Here is a 27,665-nt window from a genome sequence, read left to right on the forward strand (position 1 = left end):
ACAGCATGTGGGCATTAAATTGCATGTTTCCACTTTATGTAGAGAAGTGTCACATAACTAAGGAATATGCTGTCTGAGGAATGAAATAACTAAGTTTTAAATTCTGCACACTTTTTGTACATGATTTTCAGTATTTGTAATAAATTTGTGATTTATAATAAAAATGTGAAAAGAAACACATGGAGTATAACTGCTAAATATTTTGGAAAATATTTTCAACCTACACTATAATTTAATAGCAATCAATATGTGAAATTCTTTTAGATATTCCCTTTTAAAATTAGGAATGACATTTAATAAAATATTTTCAGTTTAATTATACAGTTTTTGCCCAGAATGAGGAAAATAATATAAAATTTAAGCGACAGTGTTTTGGCCAAGTCAGCATTTCCAAGCTTCTTCAAATCTCAGATATGAAATTGCTCACTCAACTCAGTGACTTTTACAAAAGAAAAAAAGTGCAAATAGCTTCTGCTTCAAAGGAAAATTTAAACATAACAATCCACAGCACATTGTTTCCTGCAGCAGAGACACTCATTTCTACAAGGGCCTTTATTATGCATGACACAACAAGCAGCACCCATTCAACCTGAGGGAAGCCCACAGGCTCGCAGGGCCACTGGCTGGCTCTTTGTCACCAAATGCAGCAGGTTGAATGCAGACATCACTGTGATATCCTCACCAACAAAACCAGAGGCAAAGAACAGGGGCAAGAGCTGAGTAGGGAAGAAAAAAAAAAAGAAAAAAGAAAAAAAAAAGGATGAGAACAAATTAAAACATCAAAAATGTTAAGATACATTCACTGAAAAAAAAAACAATACTTAAAATTTTATAACACTACCACACAGGACCACAATTCTAAATGCACTTTTCTTAGTGCATTTAACCCATTTTTGCTACCCAACCCCCCAACATTTTGATACATATTACACAGTGTTCAGTAAAACCATTTTATATGCTACAAAGAGAGAGGGACTGGACATTTTCATAGGGGGCATTCATAACAGCTGCTTTAGATACCCAACTGAGAACAACTTGGCCTAGTCACAAGTGGAGGGGTACTAAGGAAAAAAAACCTTAGAACCTCAGCTAGATAGTAGGAATCCTGCTTGGAACACCTGGGAATGCTGGACAGATCAAACATGCAGGCTTTTCCTATTTATTTTATTTAAATCAAGATCACACTCTGCAACATTTCTGAATGGTGAATGCTGGAAACCGGTCATTGCTAAAAATTGTTCTTTTGATGACTTGTTTGAAGAATGTGACATTTCATTGTAATAAACTTGCCAGATATCTTAAAACCATGGCTTTTCAAAGGCAGGAAATAATTCATGTTGTAAACTGTCCATGATATATATTTAAACAATCTTCCAGCCAGTTCAAATATAGCAGACAGAGAGATGGCAGTCATGAGATTTTATTTCAGAAGGGCTTAATGCACAAATACTAATTGTTCCATTCACCCCGCAATGGGAAAGAGGAAATGCAGCTGCCTTATAGCCCAGCCACAGCCACAGCTCACTTCAGATGATTATGTCACGCAGGACTTGAGCCTATCCCATCTCACACATCCCATCCCAACATCCCCAAAGCTGGGACAGAAACTCTCTGGGACTCTGGTGGAAGCAGGATCAGGCCCCATGTAGCTGTGGAGCAGCAGGGCAGGTGGCCCAGCCTCCTGTGAGTCTCACGTTTTGTCTGCAGCAGCCCAGGAGCCGGGGAGGGCAGAGTCCTGCCACGGCCCACAGCCGGGGCTGTGCCAGCAGGGGACAGACTGGCCACCCGTGCCGAAGAACAAGGCTCTGAGAGGAAGGACACTTACAGAACACCCCAAACAGCGGCGGACGCCCCATCCCTGACAGCATTCAGTGTCAGGCTGAATGCCTGACAGCATTCAGTGTCAGGGACTCTGAGAAACCAGATGTAGTTGAAGTTGTCCCTGCCCATTGCTGGGGGTTGGATTAGGTGGCCTTTAAAGATCTCTTCCGAGCCAAACTGTTCTGAGATAATTCTATGACTACAAGGACCCAGCCCCAGCCGTACCCATTACCAAACCGGTCTGGAGCGCATCTGAAGGAAACCTGGCCGCATGCACACGCCTCAGCACGATTGCACCCAAAGAAACTCGCTGCGAGACCCCTGACACTTGCGCGACGGCGGCGGGGCAGGGAGCGGGGTTAGCACTGCGGGCAGGGAGCCGGGTTAGCACTGCGGGCAGGGAGCCGGGCTGGCACTGCGGGGCAGGGAGCCGGGCTGGCACTGCGGGGCAGGGAGCCGGGTTGGCACTGCGGGGCAGGGAGCCGGGCTGGCACTGCGGGGCAGGGAGCCGGGCTGGCACTGCGGGGCAGGGAGCCGGGCGGGATCTGCGGGGCAGGGAGCCGGGCGGGATCTGCGGGGCAAGGAGCCGGGCGGGATCTGCGGGGCAGGGAGCCGGGCTGGCACTGCGGGGCAGGGAGCCGGGCGGGATCTGCGGGGCAGGGAGCCGGGCGGGATCTGCGGGGCAAGGAGCCGGGCGGGATCTGCGGGGCAGGGAGCGGGGTTAGCACTGCGGGGCAGGGAGCCAGGCGGGCTCTGCGGGGCAGGGAGCCGGGTTAGCACTGCGGGGCAGGGAGCCGGGCTGGCACTGCGGGGCAGGGAGCCGGGCTGGCACTGCGGGGCAGGGAGCCGGGCGGGATCTGCGGGCAGGGAGCCGGGTTGGCACTGCGGGGCAGGGAGCGGGGTTAGCACTGCGGGGCAGGGAGCCGGGCTGGCACTGCGGGCAGGGAGCCGGGCGGGCTCTGCGGGGCAGGGAGCCGGGCGGGCTCTGCGGGGCAGGCAGCCCGTGAGCGCCATCACACACACACAGACACGTCCCTGTCACAGCGCCAGCAGAGCCGCGTGAAAGACAGCGCGAAACCCTCAGGAGCAGAGTGCCAGGAAACCAAGGGCTGCGCGCAGCCCCGCCGCAACTCTGCCCTTGGTCCGCAGCCGGCACTGTCCCACTGCCGGCACTGTCCCACAGCCAGCACAGTCCCACAGCCGGCATTGTCCCGTAGTCCCACGGCCGGCAATGTCCCACTGCCGGCACTGTCCCATAGCCGCCGCTGTCCTGCAGCCGCCACAGTCCCGGTGTCCCGCAGTCGCCACTGTCCCACAGCTCCGCCTGAGGCCGGTTCCCCGCTCCGGCAGCAGCGGCACCGAGCGCCCCCTGCCGGCGGGCAGCGCGCACGGGCCCGCGCGGGTGGCGCCGCCTGGCGGCCGCTGCCCAGCGCGCTGCTGCACGGCGCTCACAGAGAGCCCGGAGCGACACCGCCGCCCTCCCTCCTTCAACTGTGAACAGCTTAAAATAAATTATTCGAAATTCCCGACAAGCATAAAATAGATCCCGGCCTCTTGAAAATGTCAAGTATTTCAGTCTTCAACAAAATGTTATTATTTACTCTTACATATTCATAAAGACTTGGAGAATATGCAAGTCCTGAGATCCCAGTGAGCTATCGTTGATCATCCATGAAAGTACTTTATTTCAGTTAATCTAATTTATTCTTTTATTGCTGATGCTTTGATTGCTATTTCCATTTACTCTGTAATTTATAGCAATGCCCAGTAGTTCCAGTGGGAGGAGACCTCCTGGTGCCAGGTACTGTACACATACAAACCCTGCTGCAGGAAGCTTACAGGGGCTTGCAGGCCCCCGTAAGAATGGCTTCTGATTAATCAGTAAAGAGAAGTGCAAAGACAAACTCATTGCAATTAACATGTTTGGTTTGGAGGTGCTTTACCCCACCCATCAATTCCATGGTAGAAAGAACAGATCTAGGGAGAATGAAACAGGTTTATATCTTCCCTCCGCTCTTCCTGTGGTGCATGCAAGATTGGCCATAGCCTTTAGCAGGCTGACGTGCCTTGTTTTATGTCTCTGATTTACTTAAGAGGAGCAGCCAGAGCATGACAGGAAACACAGGAAGATGTCCAGAGAAGGGCAATGTCATTGGTGAAGTGTTTTGACACACAGTCTGATATGGAGTGGCTGAGGTTGGTTAGCCTGGAGAAGAGGAGGACCAGGAGTGATGTTGTCACTCTATTTAACTACCTGAAAGAGGGTTGTAGCCAGGTGTGGGTCAGCCTCTTCTCCCAGGCAACTAACAGTAGGATGAGAGGACATCAGGGTAGGTTTAGGTTGGGCATTAAGAAGAATTTCTTCACAGAAAAGGTAATTAGACATTGCAATGGGCTGCCCCAGGAAGTGCCATGGTCCAGTTGACATGTGCCATGGTGCTCAGTCAGATGTTGGACTGATGATCTCAGAGTCTTTTCCAACCTAAATGATTCTATGAAAACACCATCCTGGGCTGGTTTCAACCCCCATACTGTACATGCCTAGCCCTCTATAGGTTAAGCAAAGTCCCCATGCTGGTGCTGGAGGTACCTGCCTGAGCTCCAGGGGAGCCCAGCACCCCACCTTGCAGTGCTCAGGCCAGGTGGCCTGGGGACAGCAATGCCAACACGACTGTCACATGCCTGAATCACAGTGAGAACTGCAGCGCTGCACTTCCATCACACAGACTCACTGCCCCACATCTTCACTGCAGTACTGCAATGTGCCACTTTCCTGGAAGGACAGATGCTAGTGAAGAGGTCAGAGCAGAACAATTCAGGGAAGGGAATGATGCTTTTACACATCACTGTTTGGGTTTATTTTGATAGATTGCCCTTTAAAAAAAAAAAAAAGTGCTGCTTTCTGTGCTGCCTGCAACAGCCTGGACCTTGTTGGCTCCTCCACAGTTGTCCCTGGATGTCATCAGACCTCTTGGAATCCCTTCACTGCACTTCACGCTTTAACAGAGTACAATATGGATCTTCCATCTGTCTGGCTCTCATAGGATGAACACCATGCTCATCAATAACTTATAAATCTTGTAAGTACAGATAACACAAATACAGCAGTAACTATGTCATTAGTTGGGTTTCAGAAGCAGTTTTCTAGGACAGAAATTTTAACTCCAGGGAAGCCTTCTTTTTAGGAGCCTAATGTTGGCAAACATTAAGAAACTACCAGCTTCCAAGAGCTTCTATATTGTCCATTGTGGACATTCAGAAAACATAAATTTGGCCCCAAAATTATTAGCTATAAAGTAACATAGGTGGTCTGTCGAATTTGTCCTTCGGAAATTAAGAACTTTGTATCTACTCAGGTTATGTTTTTTCAACCTCTGTCTGCAACAAGAAAAATTTCTTTGGGTGAAGGACAACTTGAGAGGTTAAATTCTGATATTACCACATCTTGTTTGTAAGAGCAGTAGGGGAAACATCAAGGGTCTCGGGAGCTCGTAACACTACTTGTTTAAATTTTTCCATATTCAGTGTTATTTCTGACAACTCAGGTCCAGAATTCCTAAGATTACATGAGAATCCTAGCTCTCACAAGAAAAAAACATAAAGTTTTAGCTCTTTACAAGTAAATAAAAAAAATCCACAAATTCTTAAGGGAAGGAACAGGGGTTTTTTCTTGTCCCAATAATAAGACCTTAATAGTGTGAGGTTTCTACTTTTTTCTAATTTCCCTTCCCCCAGTCCCAAGTCTCTGGCCTCACTTGGAGGGCAGGAAACAATTAAGAGATAGGCACACACTAGTTAGAGAGCCAGGCTCCCAGGCTCTTGTGAGGAATTCCTATGTCAGTGGAAAAAGCAAAGAGCAAAACAATTGTCACACGCAAGAAAGCCAAACAACTTGAAGTTAGAAAGAAGTAAAGACTTGGGAGTCAAGTGCTAAATTAACAGTTTAATTTTTATCAGTATTTGTTTTGTTAAGTTTTTTTTCAGTCCAGCAATAAGTTTGACCAGTTGTTTTGCAAATAGTTTACTTATTTATTTTGACACAAAGCAAACTATAACCAAATGTTGCCCTGACAAAACTTAGCGCAGTAACTTGTATATATATTTATTTCAGTTTTCACATTTGGATATCCATATTTTTAAATTCAGCTTTTGCTCACCTAAAGCTGCTGTGAGCCAGAGTCAGCAGACAGAACAGATCAACCCTCGGGAACTGCAGAAACAAAAGGTGTGGCCTAAAGAGAGAACCACATGAGCAAGTGTTTCAGTAGGTCATGTCTTTCTGTGTCTAAACAATTATTTCCTCCCTTGTCATTTTCCCTCAATACATTCTGTGCTAACACCAAGGACTTTTGGTCTTTCCTGCTCTCCACACTGCACTTGGTGGCTTTAAGAGACTTTGCTGTTTGCAGGAAATGTCTCAGGTTTGTCATGGTGTATGCTACAGTGCAGACAAAGGCAATGCTGCATGGCTTGCAAGAGTTGTTTAATAAATCATCATGAAGCTGCCAGCTGTAGCAGGAGACTGGAGTACAGGAAAACTTTCCAGCAGGGACCTGATGACTGCTGGTTACTTATCAGTAAAAGAAGAGGGAAGAGTTCCAGTTCCCACTCCAATCCAAGATCTCTGATCTTGAAACTAGTATCCTTTGCAGTGCACAAAGTATTGTCACTTTTATACACCTTATTACCTGGGCTGTCCTAGCCTCCCAACAGCCTGAGAGAACCATGAGGAGGCAGCCTTCAGCCCTCAAAAAACCACACATCCTGTGCATGTGCATTTGTGCTTTATAATTGTATTTTTAGACAACTGCATGTTTCAGTGCACCATACTATATTTGAAGTGTTTGGAACTGAGTAGTTAAGGTAATTGACAAAAGCCTGGGAAAGGATAATTTAGATTAGATATTAGGAAGAAATTCTTCACTGTGAGAGCAGTGAGACACTGGAGCAGGTTGTCCAGTGGAGAATGTCCCACCCCTGTAAATGTTTGAGGCCAGGTTGAATGGGGCTCTGAACAACCTGGCCTTACTGTAAGGTGTCCCTGACCACAGCAGAGGTTTTGGAACTAGCTAAGGTCCCTTCCAATCCAAACCATTCTGTGATTCTATGAAATTTTAAAAGAGATTTTAGGCTCTGTATTTTCAGTGCTTGTACATCTATTGATGATGCAAACTAGGGGTCTTCAAAAGTTTGTGATTTGCTATTTGCTATTAAAATACCTTGCAAAAGCTCACTGTCTGCTGAGAATAAAATACTTTAGTCATTAACAGCTAGGATAACGATAAAGACAATTATAAATGTAAGCTTCTCAAGGACTTACTGAAGAGGAATAAAGCATTCTAAATTAAATTAATTGCATTAACCCTACAGCTCTACAGAAGTATTGTAGCATATAACTTGCATGCTCATCAGCATATATCCCCTCTCTATACAACATTAGCTTCTCAATTACAGCCACAGAAATCTGAAATATTGGACCTGAATTCCCACTTCACTTTTAAGACTCTCAATTAAAACATATTTTCCTTAGCAGCTTGTGCTGGAATGTGCAAAACAAATGGCAACCCTGTGTACTTTTAGGAAATTTACATTGTGGCCTGATAAAAGAGGTAATTACTGCCATACCTCATAATATTTGAATGGAACACCAGGAAACGTCAAGGTTTAAACTTAAAGTTAGTACTGCCATTAGAAAGGAGCCTAAAGAGTGAAGTTCAAAACCTTTTTGTTTTCTTGAATTTTACGTATTCTCTTGTACTGAATTTTGTTCTTAAACCCTTCCCCAGAGCACCTAAAACTTTAACCTAAAAAATCTTCCTGCAAAATGCACAAAAGACATTTTCAAATACCAGTTGGGCTCACATATGCTTTAGGATACTGTCAGATCCAGGTGTTTTAATGGCCCTTACTTACAGGAATGATCATTTGCAAAGCAACCAGAGAAGTCACTAACTGGGCAGTCTATTCAGTGCTCCATAACATGAACTGTAGCAGTTGTCCCTGCACTGCAGAGCCAGCAGGGCAGGAAGTGGCAGATGCCTGCCTGGGCACAATAAGCAGGACACACACCACAGATGCTCAAGCTCAAGGGGTGCACAAGGCCCTCCCTGGTCCCACGGCTTCCCCAGCTTCCCTCAGTGCCCACAGGCCAGTCTTCCTTTTCCTGTGTCCAGTCTATTGGTGTTCCTGAGGTATCCTTTTCATGTTCTAGCCAGGAAGCTTTAGCAGCAATGCCTTCTATATTCCTCCTATTAATGGCTGGAGTAGGGAAGGAGGAAGAAAAGTCCAAAGGTTGAGATCAGACAAAAAACAGAGGAAGGCAGGAAAAGAGAATGAGCAGAAATGCCCATCTGCTCACACTGAGTCCCACTATGTGATACGCAATTGACAAGTACTGCCTGACAGAATAATACTCTCCATACTTTATCCTTAGACTGCATAAAGGTTCCACAAAGAGGTGAATCAGAGATATTTTTAGGAGTTCAGCCTTTGGACTGCCCAGACTTCTGTCCTCCATTTAAGAGAGATGAGATTCCCACTTCAGATTTGTATTAGAATGGTTCTCCAGTACTGAAAAAATATTTATACTTAGAAAAGAAAAAGACAACATCTGAACAGAAAACAAATATGTGTATTTAATTTTCATCTATTTACCAAACTGATGTAACATTCTTTCTAGCATCAGCTGGCTAAAATGGAAAGCTCACTATTTCTCCCAAGAATAACCAACCCTTTCTGTATGCTGAACTGGCCACTGCCTTGCTCCCTTCTCCTGCTAGCAAAGAAACAGCTTGGCAACAAGAAGACTGGTGTGACTAAAGCCTGAGGGTGTGTCCAAGGGCCAAATTTAAAAAGACTGAAGATGATCAAAATAAATGAGTTTTTGAAGGCTATACCCTCCCAAAAAGCAACAAGGAGAAAGGCATATTAATGCCTCCCTGTTCAGCAACTGGCTCCCATGGACAAGAAAACTGCTGGCTTGATTTCTCCTTATTTAAATATTAACATTTACACACAGCAGAGTGGTGATACTGATCCCCTCTAAACAACCTAAGGATGTGGCCTGTGGGGCTGTAGAGGACATCCATGCTACACAGAGTACAAGCAGAGGAGGGAGACGATTATTTCTGCTTTCAGTAACACAAAAGAGAGTCCTTGCTCAAGGGACTGCCTCTTGGTCCTTAGGGAGGGTAGTAAAATGGAAGGAGATTTCACTAATGTAAAGACAAGACAGTGCAAGCCTTGTGAACAGCAGATGAAATGGGAAAAGTGAAACTGCGAAGAGATACAAAAACACAGCGACCTCAAGGAAGGAAAGAAACAAGACAAACAAGGAGTTCCCAAGCCTGGGATGATAGAGGATTCTTGGCTAAGAGTAGAAACCAGCAAGTCTCTCATTCTTGCAAGTGCTCATACATCTGTCATTTGCAGATTGTTTCCCAATAGTTACTACTGGCAATACTTCCCAAAGCAAAGTAAATATAGGTCAATTGGGATTCCCCCCAACTCCTGCTCCTCCCAGATCTGATGCACTAAAACAGTGCTGAGCTGCACTTTCATTTTCCCTGACTTGGTAGCCTGCCAACATACAGCACATTCCTTCTATGGCAGTGAGTTTATAACTACAACAGTCATAAACTATTCTTAAATGGGTCTTTTCCGAGAATCACAATCCTTTCAACATCTTGAAAAATTTCTCATCTTTTCCATTTCAGGCAGTCCTCTCCAGCATAGTGGTAAAGATTTAATTGCTTCTGGTCCTCAGATGATGAGATACAAGTGTTCTGGAAATAACCTTTTAATTTAACAATTCCTACTGGCAAGCCCAAAAGCTTTTTATGTTGCACACCAATAAAGGATTCATTCTCAATACTAAAAGAAAAATAAATTTAAAACTTCTGTGCTATTACTGTGAACAGAACTATCCAAGGGGTACCCTAGCCACTTGATGACATAAAACCCATTTTTGCTAAAGGGTTGGTTTGATTAGGTATGTCTCCCTCTCCACCACTATTTGCACTGTCAGGCTTTCTAATACAGCAGAGATAACAAGCTTTCTATTCTATTTTTAATTTGGGACAAATCCCAGGCATCATGTTAAATACAACTTCCTTTTATAGCAATGAACAGAAGCCCTTCAACAGAAATTTCTATTCTGCTTTTCTGAAACACCTTTGTACTAGCTTTCACTTTTCAATTAAAAAAAGACTAATTTTGAAGATTAAACAAACATATAATTCGAAACTGGGATTTTTTAAAATTGTTTTACATATTACTCTGTAACTCATCAGACTTTTTCCTCACATTATTTGCACACAGTAATAATAGATATTTGTATTATTTCTTACCTGAGAAAATACAATTGTAGTTCAGACTCTGAACCAAATCTGAGTATCTTGCATTTTGTAAAAATGTTTTTAAGTAAAGGGTTTATAAAACTTAGTTATGATCTCTCTGTCAGGTAGTAGTATAACTTCAGCTCAGAGCGATTCAGGTGGTGGTTTCTTTTTTTATCATCCCAGCTGCTAGAAAAGCACTTGGAGTTAAAGCCACCATAGCTGCCAATCTCTCCGCAGCCGTCTCCCTTACATGGAAATTTTCCAGGTGGCTTTCTCGGCAAGCCAGTGCCGCTGCTCGCCACCGAGCGGTGCCAGCTCCGCGGATAGAGCCGCGCACTGCACAGCCCCGAGCTGTCCCCAAACATCCTCTGCACACGCGGCATGTACCGACAGAACAAAAGCGTCCTAGAAAAATGAACCTTTGATCACACAGATTGTGTCACGATGGTATGCAGAGCAGCCTTATGAATATACAAGAAAACCTTAGCCTTTTATCCAAAAATATTTTTTAAACAATTTATAGAATATAGGTCTGACATAGCACAAATTAAAAAATAGCAACAAAACAGATAAAAGAATGCCTTGCACACTGCAATAGGAACATTTATCATCCAAAAAACAAAGAATCTTTATGCAGTTGAAAAAGACCCCAAACATCTAATACATAACAAAATAAAATAATATCAATGTTGTACTTCTGTTTCTATGACTAGCAGTGAGAAGGCACCACAGCAAGTAAGGAAAGAGTATAACTTAAGCTTTGAGTGAATATTGAACATCAATGACCGAAAAGTAAGAGAGGAAAGTGAGAAAGGAAAACTATTTCTGCCCTGACAGAAATAAACTTGATCCAAATATAAAGACCACTTGATTTTAAACCACTACCAAATTTTTCTGCCATTTAATAACCAGGATTATATGTACATCTACCTGTATTTAGGTGATTACAGGGATAAAAACATTTATTCAAGACACTCCTTCTTACAATAGAAAATATCATAGAGCCATAGAATCACAGAATGGGTTGGGTTGGAAGGGACTTTAAAGATCATCAGGTTCCAACTCCTCTGTCATGGGCAGGGGCACCTTCCACTAGATCAGGCTGCTCAAAGGCCCATCCAGTCTAGCCTCAAAATGCTTTAGGGATGGGGCATCCACAGCTTCTCTGGGCAACCTGTTCCAGTGCCTCACCACCCTCACAGTCAAGAATTTCTCTCTAATCTGGTCTAAACCTACTCTCAGTTAAAAGCCATTCTCCCTTGTCCTGTCACTCCATGTCCTTGTGACAAGTTCCTCTCCAGCTCTCTTGCAGCCCCATCAGGTACTGGAAGGGGCTCTAAGGTCTCTCCAGAGCCTTTTCTTCTCCAGGCTGAACAAATCCAGCTCTCTCAGCCTGTCTTCATAGAAGAGGTGCTCCAGCCTCAGAATACCTTCCAAAAATGAACTTTTTCAATGAAACACATTATGTGAAATCTGTGAGCTGAATTGTGATTTTAATTCCAGTGCAGTTTTAAAATCCACAAACATTGTATTTTATTTTATTAATTAGCTCAAGTATTTACATTGTCTGTGCAGCAACAGGATCTGCACCTTTAGGCATCCTAAAGCTGCTTTTCAAATCTTGAACAAAAGAAGTATTAATGCTAGCAAAACTTGCTTAAATGATTTCCCTTCTCTTCAGATCTCTGCAAAATGTCCAAAAAAGAAAGGTGTCTCTTCCACTTCTTTTAATTGATTGAAAATACTTATTAAAATTTACATTTCTGTCAGTCCACATTTCCCAGCCCTAAATGCATTCAAAAAGCAAAAATACTCATCCTATACCCCTCCAGCTGGAGTTGCAACAACCATGCAAAACCTTCTCTGCAGGGGGAAAAGCACTTACCTTCGGAGAAAAACCCCAGAAATATTTTCTCCTGCTCTATTAAAGCAGACTTGCAGCAGTGCCAGACCTGGCAGCAGCCACACAGGTGTGCCTGGAGCCCCCCCCAAAGGTGGTGCTGGTCACAGGGAAACAGTGCAGCCACCAACTTCATTCTCCTCTTCCCTCAACCTTCAGCTGCTTTCAAGGCTTTGTAATGCAGCTTTCCTCTGGATCAATATTTTAAGATAAATGTTGACGTTTTCTTTGCATAATCTGTCCCTAAAAGTGACATCTGTTCCACTTCTTTCAGCAGAGGCAGCAGCAGACACCTGCAGGCAGCCCCCCCGCCACAGCCTGCTGTCAGGAACTTCATTAAGCATTGCTCCAAAATGAAGTTTGTTTCTGTCCTACTTGGACTCGTGCTCCAAATAAGGAAAATCCTGCTCTTAAATCATCAGGGCCCTCTTTCACATCTAGGTCCTGATATTTCACACCACTCTGAGACATTAGAAATTCCTCAGCAACTCAGCCATGCCCCAGAGCATCCTCTGACCCCAGCACAGGGCCCTTCTCCTGCAGTTCACTTCAGCACATCTCAGTGAGAGCCTTCAGCATCCCTGATCAGGATAAAACAATGAAGGACATGCCAGCTCTATGTCCACCTGAAGTCTTTTCGAAATAATAATTACTGATTAGAATTCTGATACATTTGCTCAGTATGTTATTTTTAATACCCTGCTATGTATGCACAGAAAGAGTCACATTCTCTTACAGTTATCTATATGTTTGAAAATTCTATGTAGTTGCTGGGAAAACAAAAAAGAAAATGAATAAACCATAACCTATAATCCATTAAGTGCATCTGCAAATTTCACGCTTTGTAACCCAAACCCAAAGAAAATAAAACCAACACATCAGATTATCAGGTTGGAAATAGGACTGTTAAAGAAACAGCAGAGGCAATTGAGTAGTTGTAGTGACTACTTTCAAACTTGAAATCTCTCATGCAGACCTTGCTCTGCACAAAAATTGTCACGAGCTGCCAAAGCTACTTTTTCTTGGTTTTTTTTTAAGAGAAATCTTTATCAAAGTCTATCAAGCTTTCTATCTCATTCTTAAGAACTGCACCTCAGGTATATAGCTGCAAAATTATGAGACTATCAGAAATTAGGCATACTAATGTTGGTCACTATATTCTAGGATGATGGGGCTGTCCTGTGTGCCTTTCCCTTTCCCTGAGGCTGCTCTTCCTCTTCTGTCAGATTAGTAAATTTATCCTCAGAGTTTAGGAAACAAGGAGGGGAAACTGTTCAGAAAAGAGCATGTACCCTGGAGGATTTTTTAGAGGCTTTTGCCTTTACAAAACCTCAAGAGGAAGAGGGTAATACCCATTTTTAAAAAGGAAGAAAAGACTGACTGAATTACACATCCATAAATCTATCTTCAGCACATAGAAACAAAATACTAAACAAACCATAAACAGGCAATGAAAATTAGAAAGCAGTAAGCCACCATGATGAGCTTGCCAAAATCTAACCCCAAAACTAACACACTTTCCTTCTTTCCTTGTGCTCTATAGGCAGAAGGAAAGCAGCAAATCAAATAAACGTCAAATATAAAATAGTTTCAGACAAAGCAAACTGGAAAAGCACCTTTCTTTTGGAACAAGATCCTCTATCACAGGTGCAGAGCTGCTTGAATAAACCCACTCACTCAGCGCTTCTCCTACTGACCAGGGCCAAAACCCAGCAAGTAGTCCTACTGAAACTGCAGAGACATCAACCTGCAAGGAGTGTGAAACACCCTGAAGAGCTGAGCAGAACTCAAGATGGTCTGAACAAATTAGAGAAATGGCCCAAAACCAGCAAGATAAAATTCAATACAGCCAAGTACAAAGAATCACATTTGGACTTCAAAAGAAATCTTCAAATGCATGAAACAGTCAAAAGAATGCCAGACTAGCAGCAGTACAGCAGAAAAGGTTACAATGGTTACAATGACAATAAATTGAGCCAACAGTGTGAAACTATTAAAATTTAAAAAAAATAAAGAAAGAGGGAGATAACAATCTGCAGTTTATTAAAAAGAGAAACATAATACACAACAGACTGGGGAGGAAGTCTGGTCTGCTCAGTAACAGTAAGGTATCAGTTGGAATATGCTTCTGGTTTGGGGTGTAGGACAGACAATTGAGAAAAGCCCAGAGGAGAAGTAAAAACAAAGAGTGGTTCAGAAAGCCAAATCCCTGCAAAAATTTTTAGCACTTGGCTTGTTTAGTCTACAAGAGTGATTGTGGAAATGGGATAATGCTCTGAAAATCTTCCTCTCATCTTAAACAGCATTACCTCACTCAGCTATTACAGTGCCACAGTTATTACTTGACTGTCATTAGATCAAAATGTACTGGTCTGTAATTCATATGTAACTGAACAACATAAAAGGATTGGTTTTCCCCAGACACCTACTGTATTTCACATTTTTAGACTTCATGGGAAGAACCCAGAGTCTTGCAAAATATCTCTTGTACTCCTTCCCAGCATGGTTCAACAACTGCTAGAAAAAATTGGTGCAAGCCAGTACCTCTCTCAAGTTCAGAGGCAAGTATCAAAGATGTGGTTTTTGGATGAGGTAGCAGTTTAGATACCAGGAGCATATGGTGGGTCCTTTCCCCAGCGAGATGCTAATTTGCTTCAAGTTCTTGTCCCTTTTGTGAGTTTGCCGTTAATAAAAGCAGGAGTACCCAGAACAAGCACGTACACAGACAATTTGGTTTCTCTCATGAAGAGTGATGTTAAGAAGTGTGCTGACAGCACAGTGTATTTTTTCACTGTGCACACACGAGATCTGATGAAGCGCTGATTTTAATTCTGGAAAAAACAGAAAAAAAGTAAGAATACTGTCTAAAAGCACATAGAAGTTAAATATTAAGGCTTTGGGCAATAGGGCTTATTTTTCTTTTCTGCAGCCATTCAAAACCAGAAATGATAACACTATAGAAAATCCAAATAATTTTATTTGTGGAGCTTCTGAATTTGCATTGCAGGGCTGTAACTTCACACAGTTGACTGATTCACCTCTACTTTTCCACCTGTCCCTGAGCTGACAGCCAAAGCATCTGCTCCTGTCTTATTCCCATTTCTCTCTCACTCTTGTGCTATAGCTACTGACAGTGCTGTTGGTGTGCAGGAGTAGAAGCCCAACCAATCTGACCTGCAAGCCTTGGTTTCAGCATTGTACAGACTGGATCAGTGCGCTACTGAATCACCCATTAGTATACAAATTCAACTTGAACTGAGTGTAAGCTCTGACTGTTCATCATCAGGACACATTAGGATGGATCTGCATTGGCTTTATATTTAATATCAAGCTTCCTCCCAGCAGCAGGATGATGATAATGCTGACCCAGGTGGCAAAGCTTGCTTGTTCAACCATTTTTCTTAGCCAACTGAGCAAGTTTATATCAAGCCAATTCTTGCTCTTGAATCAGCTGCAGGAAAGCCAAGGCCAGACTCACTGTGCTGCACGTACTGCAAGAGACATCCATGCAGCTGCCACCCACCAAGCCACCTTGAAGGTCCTCAAAGCTGTTAAGACACAGGTTCTCTGTGCAGGCAGCTGGAACAGCTTCGCCTGCAGATTTCCCTGAGAACCACACACTGGGGAACAGAGAGGAACAAGAACAGGGCAATCCCTCAGCCAGAAGGAGCACTTTGTGAGCTGTTTCCTTTTGGCAACGACTGGCACAGATCACTTCCCCAGGAAGCTGCTAAGGTTCCATGTGTTGAATTTTTTTTCCATTTTCATTGTGTGGTGAGAGTGAAAGTGGTGGCATTTGGCAGCTAGATCCCATCAGTGCTATTGTTATTCCCTGGTAGTAGGGATTTGTTTTCCGTCAGGTGAAACGCAAAGGCGTTGTCCCCTTTTGGAAGAACAGGGAGTTAGAGACCCGTGGGGAAACACTTCCAAATGCCATGCGTGACATTACTCTTAAAATTTCTTGGATGAGGTAACACTTCCCAACAAAACAGTGTGTTAGCACACTATGTACATTTTGCTAAGCTCCTGCCCACAGTTCAAAGAAATCATCAGTCCTGATGTTCAGATGCTACTGAAAGGAAAAAGCAAACAGGGAACCTCTGCAGAAGTCTTGTCCTTGGAGTTCGTCTGTGCAATACTCAAAAGCTCAATCATGTTTAAACCCAAAACTTGCTGGAAATAAAGAAGTGCTTATGCTATTAATTATTGTACAAAACAATGCTAAACTATAATTTAGTTCTGTGAGGACAGCAAAACTGTGTTAGCATCTTATAACTGTAAGTATTGTTCTTGCCTGCTTTGGGCTAGTATCATTCAGTTCCTCAGATCTTAAAGTTCTTATTGCAAAAAGCCTCTTTATTCCCAGTTCCAGTTGCTAGATTGTGTGGTTTTCAGATAATGCTGAATTGAGGTTGCTAAATGAGAACCAGAAGGCTGGAGCTAAGCAGGTAAATTATAATTTCCAATTACCTCACCATAAATGGGGTTCCCAAAGAATTCTTCTACCCTATTTTCATGCAAAAAATACAGATCAGCATCTTCAAAGACTAAAGACACAAAAACCTCTGTTAAAATACAAAATTACATTCTTCAACTTCTGGTAGAAGTTAATAATACAATATGTGTTTCCTTCATTTTAAGTGGTTAGTTGAAAATTACTTTAAAAACACTGCTAGTTGGTTATACATTTACAAATTGCTACAGAGAAAGACTTAAATCTTTAGTTCTGTGGAGTTGGTTTTTTTTTAAGCTAGTACATATTAACAGCTCACTGAGAACCAAAGATCCTTCTGAAGGAAATGAAGCCTCTGAAAAGATAACAACAAATCTTACCAAAGCAAGGTGAGTAAGGGAAAGTTGACCTCTAGGCACTTTTTAATCTATGAGACACAAAAAAAATGCTCCAAAATCTCTCAAGTTTTTTGTTGTTCTGATTAAAAGATCTCTGTCTTGTGTGGAGAAAGCAACCTTGAAATAACTCCATGTATGGACATGATTACCCGTGAGCAAGAAACACCCTATTTCTGTCTAGCCTTGTAGTTTGTTCAAAAATAAGTAAACCAACTTCAGAGCTACTCAGGGAAAGGTAAATCCACACCTGACTATTCAACAGTAATTCCTAATTACATCATAAACACATCAGGAATTCCATTTTTGTGGGGGTCTTTTGGCTAAGGAACCCTTAAACTAGAGCCAGACCCAGCTATAATTAGATGGATGTTTATCCCACTTTCCTCTCAGTTAAAGCCTCCATAGCTTAAATTCACACACAGCCTGGGCATTGCTCAAACTGCAGCTTTTAATGAAAAAGAAAAATAATAGAAAGGGGAAAAGAAGGTCATATTCCCTACCTATGACTAATATAAGGCTGCATGTAGCTTAAGAGTTGCTCTGTAATGAGGACACACTCACTTGAATTATGCAGCTCAACAAAGCTATCTCCAAATTGGATGGCTTTACTGCATTGCTGGCTTGCAGCAATGCCAGTCAGATGCAGACAGGCAGACTTCTTAGCCTTCTGTCTGAGAAGATTAAATCCTTAACAGAGTGTTCTCTTCTCTCCCCCTACCGACTCTTATTGCCCCATCTTTTAAAATAAATAACAAAAGAACCGTTAACAATCAACCTAATAGAGAAATTACATTTTGTTGTGTTTCTAATGTAATAAATAGACTGGATCTCCAATGATGCAGAAACAAGTATCAGCTTACAAAGCTGACAAAACATGAGTAGGTAAACAAGATCCTCCCATACCTTCATAAATAACAGGGCAAAGGACTAAAGACCTCCCTCATGCACAAGCTGACCCTTACTGAACAGCTGTAAGGAATTCTTATGGTATGTATAAACAAAAAAATAAGAAATTCTTACATTATGTACTGCTGTAAACATCTGAATTAACTAATCCCTCTGTGAGCATGTAACTGCTACCACTTGGAAAAATGAGCAAGGTCATTCAGTCAAAAGACTTTATTTTTGTCTAGGATCAACTGCTTTATATGGGTTTGCTACCAAATATAGAATCATTACCCATCTACAAAGGCATTATTTTTAAAGATTGCTCTTTTGGACGAAAAATAGAATTGTTTTTTCCTCTTAAAAGATCTTTTGAAATGTGTATTATTAAGATCCAAGGTACATCAGATGGGAAAAGGACAGACCAACCACATTCTGGACTGAACTATATATTGTTTAACTCCACTAATTTTACTGGTTTTAAGAAAGCCGTGCACAGCTTTAGTTTTTTAAAAAATCCTTTTTTAATCGCTGAATTCTAGGATTACTTAGTAATTCTGGTTAAGCTGCTAACCATATTTAATTCCCTACACAAATTTTAAAAGACAGTTGAGAAATACTGTTCTAAAATAAGCCATGTCTAAAACGAGGCAGGCGATTCTTTTAGAAACTATGAGCAAATGTCTGATTAAGATGACAAGCCACATGGAAACTACTCCCAGAATCAGACTCAAAGGGCACTGCTACCAACCAAATTTGGCAGACAAGGAATCATGACGAACTGCAAAGGCACGCAGCAACGTAACAAAAAGTTGGGAATCATCAGCAAATAAGACAGAAAGCACTTGTGTCTACTCAGCAAGGGCAAGAACATAAGCAGTACAAATTCTAAGCATTAAATTCTGGATTCAAATGAGTGGCACTGTGCCATAGTGGGAGTGGAGATGGCTGTTCCATTTACAGGTGACTTGCCATAAGCAAGCCGTACCAGTAAGGCAAAGTGTCTGGCTATTGTAGATTTCTCATTCTGACTTCTGTCTGTCCACAGAGTGCATCCTCAGAACCGTTTTAATAGTAACAACAGAGAAAGAGCTAAAAGCATGACATATACAATGTAAGGTTCTATACTTTCCTAAATGCTACGTTTAGGCTCAGAAGACTTGCAGAGACTGCCTTACAGCATTTATCACTAGGTAACAATTGACATCCGGCCTTATCTGCAGATAACTACTGTTAGATTTGGCATTTTAATACACAGCTATGCTTGTTTAAGATCACTGTGCTTTCAGGCAGTCTTTGTGCTAAGAGGGTGATGACTGAAAATTCAGCTCAAGCAGGAAAGATAGCATTTATAGCTAATTTGTCTAATGCTACAGGAAGCTTAAGTCTTATTCCTGTTTCCAGGAATATTACGATGCAGTAAGTACAGCTACATCAACTTGAGCAGGGGATAGAAAGAAATTAATTATACTTCATCCTTTGCATCGATTGTCATCTGTCAGAAGAGTAACACCAAACAAACCTAGTCAGTGAACACACTGAGCTTCCTGAGAAAAACTCAATTTCTGAGCTCATTTGAGAAGTTTAAGCTCCTTTTTTGACCCAGCGCCGCACCGTTTACCGAGCCGGGGATCGCGGCTGAACTGAGCTCATTACGCACTTGCCCAAGCGCTGCTTAGTCGCTCAGGCAGCTGTTCCGCTGTGCACCGTTCGAGGCAGGAGCTCCAGCCCCAGCGCAGGACGCCCGGAGCCGCGCCAGGGTGCAGGCGCTGCGGCGGCCGCGGGAGCGGCACGGCCGGGATGCGGCCGGGATGCGGCCGGGATGCGGCCGGGATGCGGCCGGGATGGGGGGGCGACGGCCGCTCTCAGGGACTCGCTCCGCGAAACGGGAACCGACCCGAGCGACCCCCGACCTGAACCCCGCTCTCGGCCGCCAGCAGGGCCCGCAGGGTCCCTTCAGCGCCGAGCGGCTCCCCTTCGCAGCCCCGGCAGGTGCGGCCCGGGCCGGCCCCCCGCGCCGCCGGGGCCGCTCCTCCCCTCGCCCCCGCCGCAGCCCCCGGCCCGCCCTCCCCGCCGCACGGCAGCGGGGCCGGTGCGGAGGTGTGGAGGCGGGGGCCGGGCGCAGCTGCTACCTGCGGTTCCTACCTGCGGCTCCTGCGGCGGCCGCCAGCGCCAGGCAGAGCGCGGGGAGCAGCGGCGGCGGCGCAGCGCGCATGGGAGCGGCCCGAGGGAGCGAGCGAGCGGCCCCGGCCCCCCCGCCCCGCGGGAGCGCGGTGACGGGCCCGCCGCCCGGCGAGCATGACGGGAAATTCCTGGGCACCGGCGGTCAACGCCAAATATGAACATGGAGCCGGGAGACTCCCGCCGCACGCCCGGCGCGACCCGGCAGCGCGGGGAGGCGGCCGCGACCCCGTCCCGTCCCGTCCCGCCGCCGCGGCACGGGCATGGCGCCCTGTCCTGCAGCGTTAAAGGTGCGCTCGGGCAGGCTGACGCGGCGCTCCTCGCCCTGTAAAGAGACGCTCCCGCAGCTCCGGGGAGAGCCCGGCCGGAGCGCAGCCCGAGCGGAGCCCGCCCTGCCGTGACCCTCAGCTGCCTGCGCCAGCTCCTGCCTCAGCACCGGCCGCGAAACTGCGGCAGCGCTCAGCGCCCACCGCGCCCAGCTCCCAAAAAGGACAGAACATCCAACTTCCCCCTCCTGCTCCCCTTCCCCACGGGACACGCATATGTGCACAGGGCAAAGGACTGTAAATAATGGACTGACACAGCCTTCTTTGTTCCTCCTATTCCCCAACCCTTCAACCTGTCACTAAAACAATTCTAAACCAGTGTAAGATAATGACAGGAGAAAAAGCTAATCTCTTCTGTTAGTCTATCAAAAGCCCTTTCATAACTCTTTGTATCTCAAAACGCAAGAAAGAGGCTGAAAGCACAAGGTTAAGGTTCTTCAGCTCTGTCCTTTAACAGGGGAGACAACATGGCATGTCCACGACTTGGGAATCAAGGCAATGTCTCTGCACTCCCTGTGTACAAAATCTGGACAAAAGTCAAGCTGACAGTTAAGTGAATCTTGGCTCTAGCGTCAGCTCATAGCAGCACCAACAAATACCAAAAAATGGTTAGGTGGCTGTAACAAATTAATCTCCCCCTCCGCCCCCAGATGAGAAAAGCATTTGAATCACTAGAAGGTGAGACACATATAAAAACCCCTAATAAACCTTTAATTCGAGTCTGGTTTGATTTTTTGTTTGTTTTTACAGGATAGGGTGACAAGTTACAACAAACATCTGATTTTTCTCAAATGTTCAGATATTATACATATTCCCCTGTCTTGCAGGAAGGGATATCAGTCAACTTAACAGTTTAAGGTAAAATAAGCTGCATAATAGTACATATTACAATTAAAATGTACAGTGTTTACAAGAAATATATCTTAGAAGCAAGATAGATGCATTTGCATCGAGGCGACCTTTCAAAATGCCACAGCTATTTTTACATTCACTCTTGCAACAGGTCACAAGATGGGGTCACTAAGGTCAGCTTAACAAATCACTATGATGCACATCAAATACAACAAAATTAGTTTATATACATATATATAATACATATACATGTATATTATACATATACATATATGTATATAATAAAACTCATCAAAAATCTACCAGACCTGGCACAATCCACTTACCCATCAAAAATATGTACTTGTCCTTGGTAAGTAGAATTCTGCATGGCTGATTATATATTATATATACTCATCCATTAGCATCTGAGACATAAAACCGAGGATTTAAAATTTTTCGGTTAACAAACTCTCCAATAATAAACATGGTGCCCACAAAAGCACAAAGGTAAGGCACAATAGGATTTCCTGTTGCAGAATAGTGTGCATCATGTTTACTTAACCGTAAGAACAACGTGCATTATTTGTGCAAGTTCATGCTGCAAATCCATCATATCTACAAAGTAAAGTGAGTTTCAGTAAAATTTGTGGGACTGGTGTGCTTCCAGTCTCACCTCCTACAGGATGTTCAATTGGATAATAGTTAAAATTGTTTTAGGAGTGGGGATTAGTAAAGCCAATAATCTTAGATTTGCAACTAAGCTTCTCAGCAACAATTTTGTACTTCTAGGTAAACATTAGTAAATTTACAAGCTTGGAATTTACAAGATTCACTGTCAGCTGCACTAGTTTGCATGAGCCAAAATTGTTGCAAGGAAGTACGTACCTTTTTAAATTTTAACAGATAAATGGTTCATTAAAACAGGTTATAATGTACTGGGAATGTCAATCCAATGGTATTTTGTCACAGCCCTGACACTTGTATAATAAATACAGCTTTTCACAAAATATTTTTCCAGTATCTGCCAATTGCTTCTTTATTGCTCACAAATTTGAATTCATTACAATTGGTATCAGACCTTTCACACAAAATCAGTTGGATATTTTATATAAAACCTATAAAAGATATTTAACCTGTATCCAATACTTGTAGGTATTTGGCCTCTCGTTGTGGTCAGCCAAAACCATATAAAACAATAGGTTTTGAATAAAATAGGAAGCTTATTTGCTGCTTCGATGCAGACATCCTCACAGAACACAACCCTTTTTGCCACCACCAGCATTTACATTTATATACAAAACCCAGTACATCCACAATCAGTTCATCTTCCCTCACATTGATACGCAACCACTAATGCCAAATTCACTTTCCCCACACCCTGGCTGCAGAAAAAAGATTCTTATACAGCAACAAAAAACTAATATTGACTGAATTTTTTAACTTATTCACCATCAGGAACTGCAGGTTGCTTGTTACAAAATACCCACAAGATTATTTCACAGGAAACTATGGAAATACAGGAAGTCTTCTTTTCTCCATGCTTTTGTATTATCAAAAACACTTTTTGGTGTAAAAATACGTCACCACATCTGCAAATGTATAATGAAATCGGTATTCCTCATGCAAAACTTAAATGCATCGGTTTACTATAGCCCCGGAAAACTTTGTGAAGCAACTTTTTTTCTCTTTTGTCAGCTCAGTATTACTGCCTCATTGCTAAGTCCCTTTGGAAACAAGACTTCTGGAACGTTCAAACTTTTATTTAATTCATTAAAGTATTACATACAAAAAGCACTAAAAAAGGAAGACGGCAGCCAAACAGGAACATTCCTGTTGCAAGTAACAGTCCTAGCAGTTGTAGAAAGTTTTCTCAGGAACTTCCCTGAGAATTAGTTGTGCCTGTCCGAAGACGCAGATGTGACATAGAGTTCATGTGTTTGTTGGATGGCTTCAGTGGAGTGTTACAAGTGAGAGCCTGGGGGAAGCGATGATGATACCGATCTAGTCGCAGGTATTTTACTGTTACCAGCTTTCCTATGAGGCAAAGATATAGGAAAAGAGAAACCTTCTAGTTCAGTATTATTGCATTTTGCTTCAGGATGTAAAACACAAATATCTCATTACATCAAAATTAGTTAACCGTTTTTTTTTTTTTTTTACTGCTCAATACTTTAGATACAAAACATTTCACCATTTAAAAGAACTCCAACTGCACCCATGGATAATTTCTACCCATGTTTTGTTATAAACTCCCATTCCTTACCATCAAACCAGGAGCCATGTAATGCCTTGAAAGCCTTTCCAGCATACTCTGGGGAGAGACACTTGACATATACACAGCCCTAAGTAAGAGAGAGAGGGGTTTGGGGTTTTAGCAAGTCCAGTCGAAAAGGATGAACAAATTACTAAAATGCTACTGGAAAGACACTCACCTCACGTGAATTTTTGTCTACGGCAATATGAACAATTCCATCATTATCACTACATTTTTCCAAGATTGCTTCTTGAATTGCTAGATGCCAGTGATCACCTATTTCCCTAGGCAAACAATGAAAGATTTCACAGATTACATAATTTTTTAAACATTTACAACATTCTCATACTTCCCATTGAGTCTGGTTTCTCTGTAACTTGACATAATTTTCTGGTAAATGCCTTTGGGACAAATTTAGTACTTTTCCTACTGAATACACTATAAATTGGTTCCTACAGTCCACTTCAGAAAATTCAGCCCTACAAATCCAAAGGAATAACCTCTATTTGGGGTGTGGGGTGTTGTCCTAAAATGGGCCTAAGTGATGCTTAGACTGATAGTTAAGAAACTTGTTTCTGCCTTGCATAGTAAATGTCTAGAACACACAACAAAGTCTGGTGCTGTGATATGAGGGTTCACAATGCACAAGTGAACAAGTTGTTCCCTTGATATGAGTCCTCCCTGACTTTTCAGTAGACACATGATTATTTGCTGTGCTAACATTAATAAAAACAAATTAACTGGTATTTTCCCAGATGATTCTCAGGTCAAGAAAAAAAGACCTGTATCACGGGGCTGCTTCTAACAGCTACTGGTGTATCACTGGAAAGAATTCAGTAATTACTGTTAGTATACAGTCACTTAAAGAACAAGTAAAACTCGTTTAATGAAACAAACCTTGCACCCATAGCAAACGTCAAAATAATACTTAACAATCTAATCACAGACACTGGTACATTCTGTATTTTAGGGGTCAAGTGAGAGGATTCATCCCTTTCAGGTCTGGGACAAGAACATAAGCCTCCTTCCTCTAATGACACATGCAGATTAATAACACAGTTTGTCTTGCACTGAGGGCTTTGGATTTCTGTTTGCGTTTTCTTTAAGATAACTCCAAGGGTATGATAAAAACTTCTTCCTTAAGCAACAGTCCACTGAAAGCTCACAGAATAATGCACTAAGGAGTACAACATGGGATTGGATGAAGTATCCCACTATCAATGTAATCCAGCAGTCCAGTAATGGAGCCAAGTCAATTTCCAAGAGAAAAGGTCTACAAAAAGTCAATGTATCAGAAGTTGAAATGTTCAAAGCAGCTGACTGGACATGGGCACTGAAGATAAGTGTCAAAACACAACAACTCCTAGTCTATAAATGGGGGGGCTTTTTAATGCAGCTACTGGGCATGGATTGGGTCAGTACTGAAAAATACTGAACTTTACAACAAAGATGTAGACTAAAAAGGGGGATTGTTCTAACAAAAATGGCAAAAATAATCAGTAACTAGTTCCATTAACAGCAGACATTTTGAATTGCTAACATTCTGAAACAGGAAAGTAGCCAACAGAACATACCAATAAATATTACAGTGCAGCTTCAGGAATGGACTTATTTCAGCACCACTCAGACTAACAAATATAGCTCACAAAGTCTTCCTTGAATCAAGGACAACAAGGATGTTGATCACTTAAAATTCTCTGCAAAATCTCATGTTTTATTTAATCCTCCTACAGGAGGATCCATTTGCTTCAAAAACAACACCTAAAATTCCAGTCTTGCTCACCCTACTGCAACCTGAAAATTATTATAGAAGCCACAGAACCTGCTGTCTTCAACCAGTCATTAAGTCTTAAAGCCTTTGAGAAAAGGTTTTTAGAGTACTTCTCTATGCTAGGGGTAACATTGTCTTCAGCTAAAAAAACTAACAGGTTTTCAGTTAATAAAGCAAGGAACTAAAATAATTAAGTGTGGCTAGAAAAAAGACTGAAGAAGTACACCCAATCTTTGCCATCACTCTGTCCATACTCTGATGTCCTCCCCTATTTCCTGTCTGAATCAATAGGTTTTACTTTCCACTCAACTTCTTACATTCCTCAGTCCTAAGTAGCACCTCACATTCAACCTGTATGACATAGCATCTGTGTTTTTGCCTTGTATAATCACATTAAGGAATAATTTACTCCAGCTAAGTTATTGGAGTCCCTGTATCTCTGTACAGTGCACAAAGAGACTTCAAAGATTAGGCAGGATTATCGGGCATAACCTATGTTAGTTTTCAATCCCTACCATGATCTAGTCCAGAGCCAAAGGGGACATAACAGAATAGTGGAGCAGATGAAGATACAAAAAAATTAATTCTTTTTCCCTTAACTCTTGGTACACGAAACAAGGCTTGTTACTTATTCATACACAGTACATTTTTCAGAATTATGAGAATTACACGAGCATTAGAAGCCAGTATGCAGCACTAATTTGTTCCCACTACAAAAATCCATTTGCTTCAAAATTAGGCAGTCACAGAACCATAAAGTAATAAGTGATTCAAATTCAGCCTTTTAAATGCAAACTGTGCAAGCTCTGTAGCAGTCCAAATACTCCAGAATACTTAATAGTACTTTAAAAACTTACAGTTGTTGTCAGGCCACATGAGTCTCCTCTGTTAGTTGATACAATTGAACACTTACAAATGTAATTAATGAAGAAAGATCAGTCATTGCTCCAAAGAGTTTGACTATATGCCACATTTTTCAAGAAGTGAGCCAAAGACAGAGAGCAATACAGTGACAAACAGAAGATTTTTTTGTCTTCTCATAGATGTTAAAAGAAACTTTTTTTTTTACAACCTGCTTCTTTTTTTTAACATGTCCATGTTTCTTCACTTTTTCCAAAGCCCTCTCAGAGGTAAGAAATTGACTCTTCCAACAGAATGCAGAAATACAAATAGATAACTGGTTTTACTTACATAACTGGATCAAACATATTGCGAATCTTTAGACATGGTGTCAAGCTGTTTGGCGGCGAATTTCTTCTGTCTAGATGAAATGCTAAAAGGAAAAATAAATTAAATACTAATTATTGACAGGCATAATGCCATTGAAATGTCTTTTTCATACATTAATACCTTTATAGTTTTACTCAGAACAAAGTTTCCCTCACATATGAAAGAATTCAAGCAAATCAGGTTTCGTAGAGTCTTCCTACCACACTGAAGAAAACACACCATATTTAGCTGAATTTTTTATACTTCAAACTTCTACATTTAAGGCACTCTCTTATATCCAGGCCACATGGAAGGAATTCAGGATGTTTTTAAAAATAACATATACTTGAAAAGAAAGGATTTGCACTACATCTCCATGAAAAGACAGATACATGTAATGCCTGGAGTAAATTTTTGGAATGAGAAGTTAACCATACAGTTCTAACTGCCTGATGAATTTTCATTTCTTCCACTTCTGGGGAAATTTGCTGCCCATCTGGCTAATAAATAGGGAGACCTTAGGATGGATGTTGCACTGCATCTGTAGTGCAGTAACATGTCAAGAATGCTCTACAAGGACAGGGCTTTTGTAGTCCTAAATGATCGAACATGATAGGAAGCTTCTAAATCTGAAATGAAACATACCAGAGGATAAAAGAGATGTAAGAAGAAAAATGAAAATCAAAATGCAGACTAACTCAAAGCTGAACAGTGCCATGAAACACATTCTGAAATAATAAAATAAATATTAACTTCTCTGAAGTTCACAAGTTCTACTTGTCGGAGTCACAAGAGAAGACTGTGCCATGAGAAAAGGAATCAAGGAGTTCTTCAGATTCAGATAAGGCAGCTCCATGCCTTGAGAAGGACCAACAAAGCAGCAATAGAAAGGAAAGGGAATAGCCTAGTAAAACAGCTTTCAAGGCTTGAAGGAAGTTTTACTTTGAAGACTGAGATCAGTCAATTCAAGAGTTTAAACTTAAGATTAAAAATCTCAACAAGAAAAAATGATGTTCCAAACTGCTGCTAATGCTTTTCCTATATAATCCCTACTTTAGAAAAAAAATGACATACTCAAGATGTAACATTCCAAGGGTCAGAAAAATCTCTGTTTTGGGCAGATGTCTGTGCTTCTTACTGCTGATCTTTTAAAATCTTGAAAGTACATCCAAAATACATGAACACTGCTGCTCTTCTGTATGACACCCAAACAAAAACCATGTCACACAAACACAATTAAGTCATGTGGAAGACACTACTTGTGAATGACAAGCACTAACCAAGAGAAAATTCA

The 27,665-nt window shown here is 42.3% G+C and overlaps 2 protein-coding genes across 7 annotated transcripts in view; both read right to left on the reverse strand.

Annotated features, from left to right (window-relative positions):
* The window catches only part of MSRB3 (methionine sulfoxide reductase B3), a 77,616-nt gene extending 57,459 nt beyond the window's left edge, over positions 1–20,157 (reverse strand). Inside the window, exons 1-3 of one of the 6 annotated variants that reach the window (XM_079303944.1) lie at positions 19,942–20,076; positions 5,979–6,053; positions 590–716 (exon numbers count right to left, since the gene is read on the reverse strand). In XM_079303944.1, the coding sequence (XP_079160070.1) occupies positions 590–665 (76 nt within the window). In that variant the 5' untranslated portion in view covers positions 666–716; positions 5,979–6,053; positions 19,942–20,076. Of the gene's footprint in view, positions 1–589; positions 717–5,978; positions 6,054–19,928 lie in introns of all 6 variants that reach the window. The other 5 variants (XM_079303945.1, XM_079303942.1, XM_079303941.1 and 2 more) reach the window with 5 other exon arrangements.
* Positions 20,158–20,993: 836 nt separating this feature from the next.
* LEMD3 (LEM domain containing 3) overlaps positions 20,994–27,665 on the reverse strand; it is a 42,313-nt gene continuing 35,641 nt past the window's right edge. Inside the window, exons 10-13 of the mRNA XM_079303927.1 lie at positions 26,354–26,435; positions 23,570–23,675; positions 23,401–23,479; positions 20,994–23,171 (exon numbers count right to left, since the gene is read on the reverse strand). Of these exons, the coding sequence (XP_079160053.1) occupies positions 23,008–23,171; positions 23,401–23,479; positions 23,570–23,675; positions 26,354–26,435 (431 nt within the window). The 3' untranslated portion in view covers positions 20,994–23,007. The remainder of the gene's footprint in view (positions 23,172–23,400; positions 23,480–23,569; positions 23,676–26,353; positions 26,436–27,665) is intronic.

The sequence above is a fragment of the Erithacus rubecula genome, assembly GCF_903797595.1.
Source record: "Erithacus rubecula genome assembly, chromosome: 4".
In the NCBI taxonomy this organism is placed as follows: Eukaryota; Metazoa; Chordata; class Aves; order Passeriformes; family Muscicapidae; genus Erithacus; species Erithacus rubecula.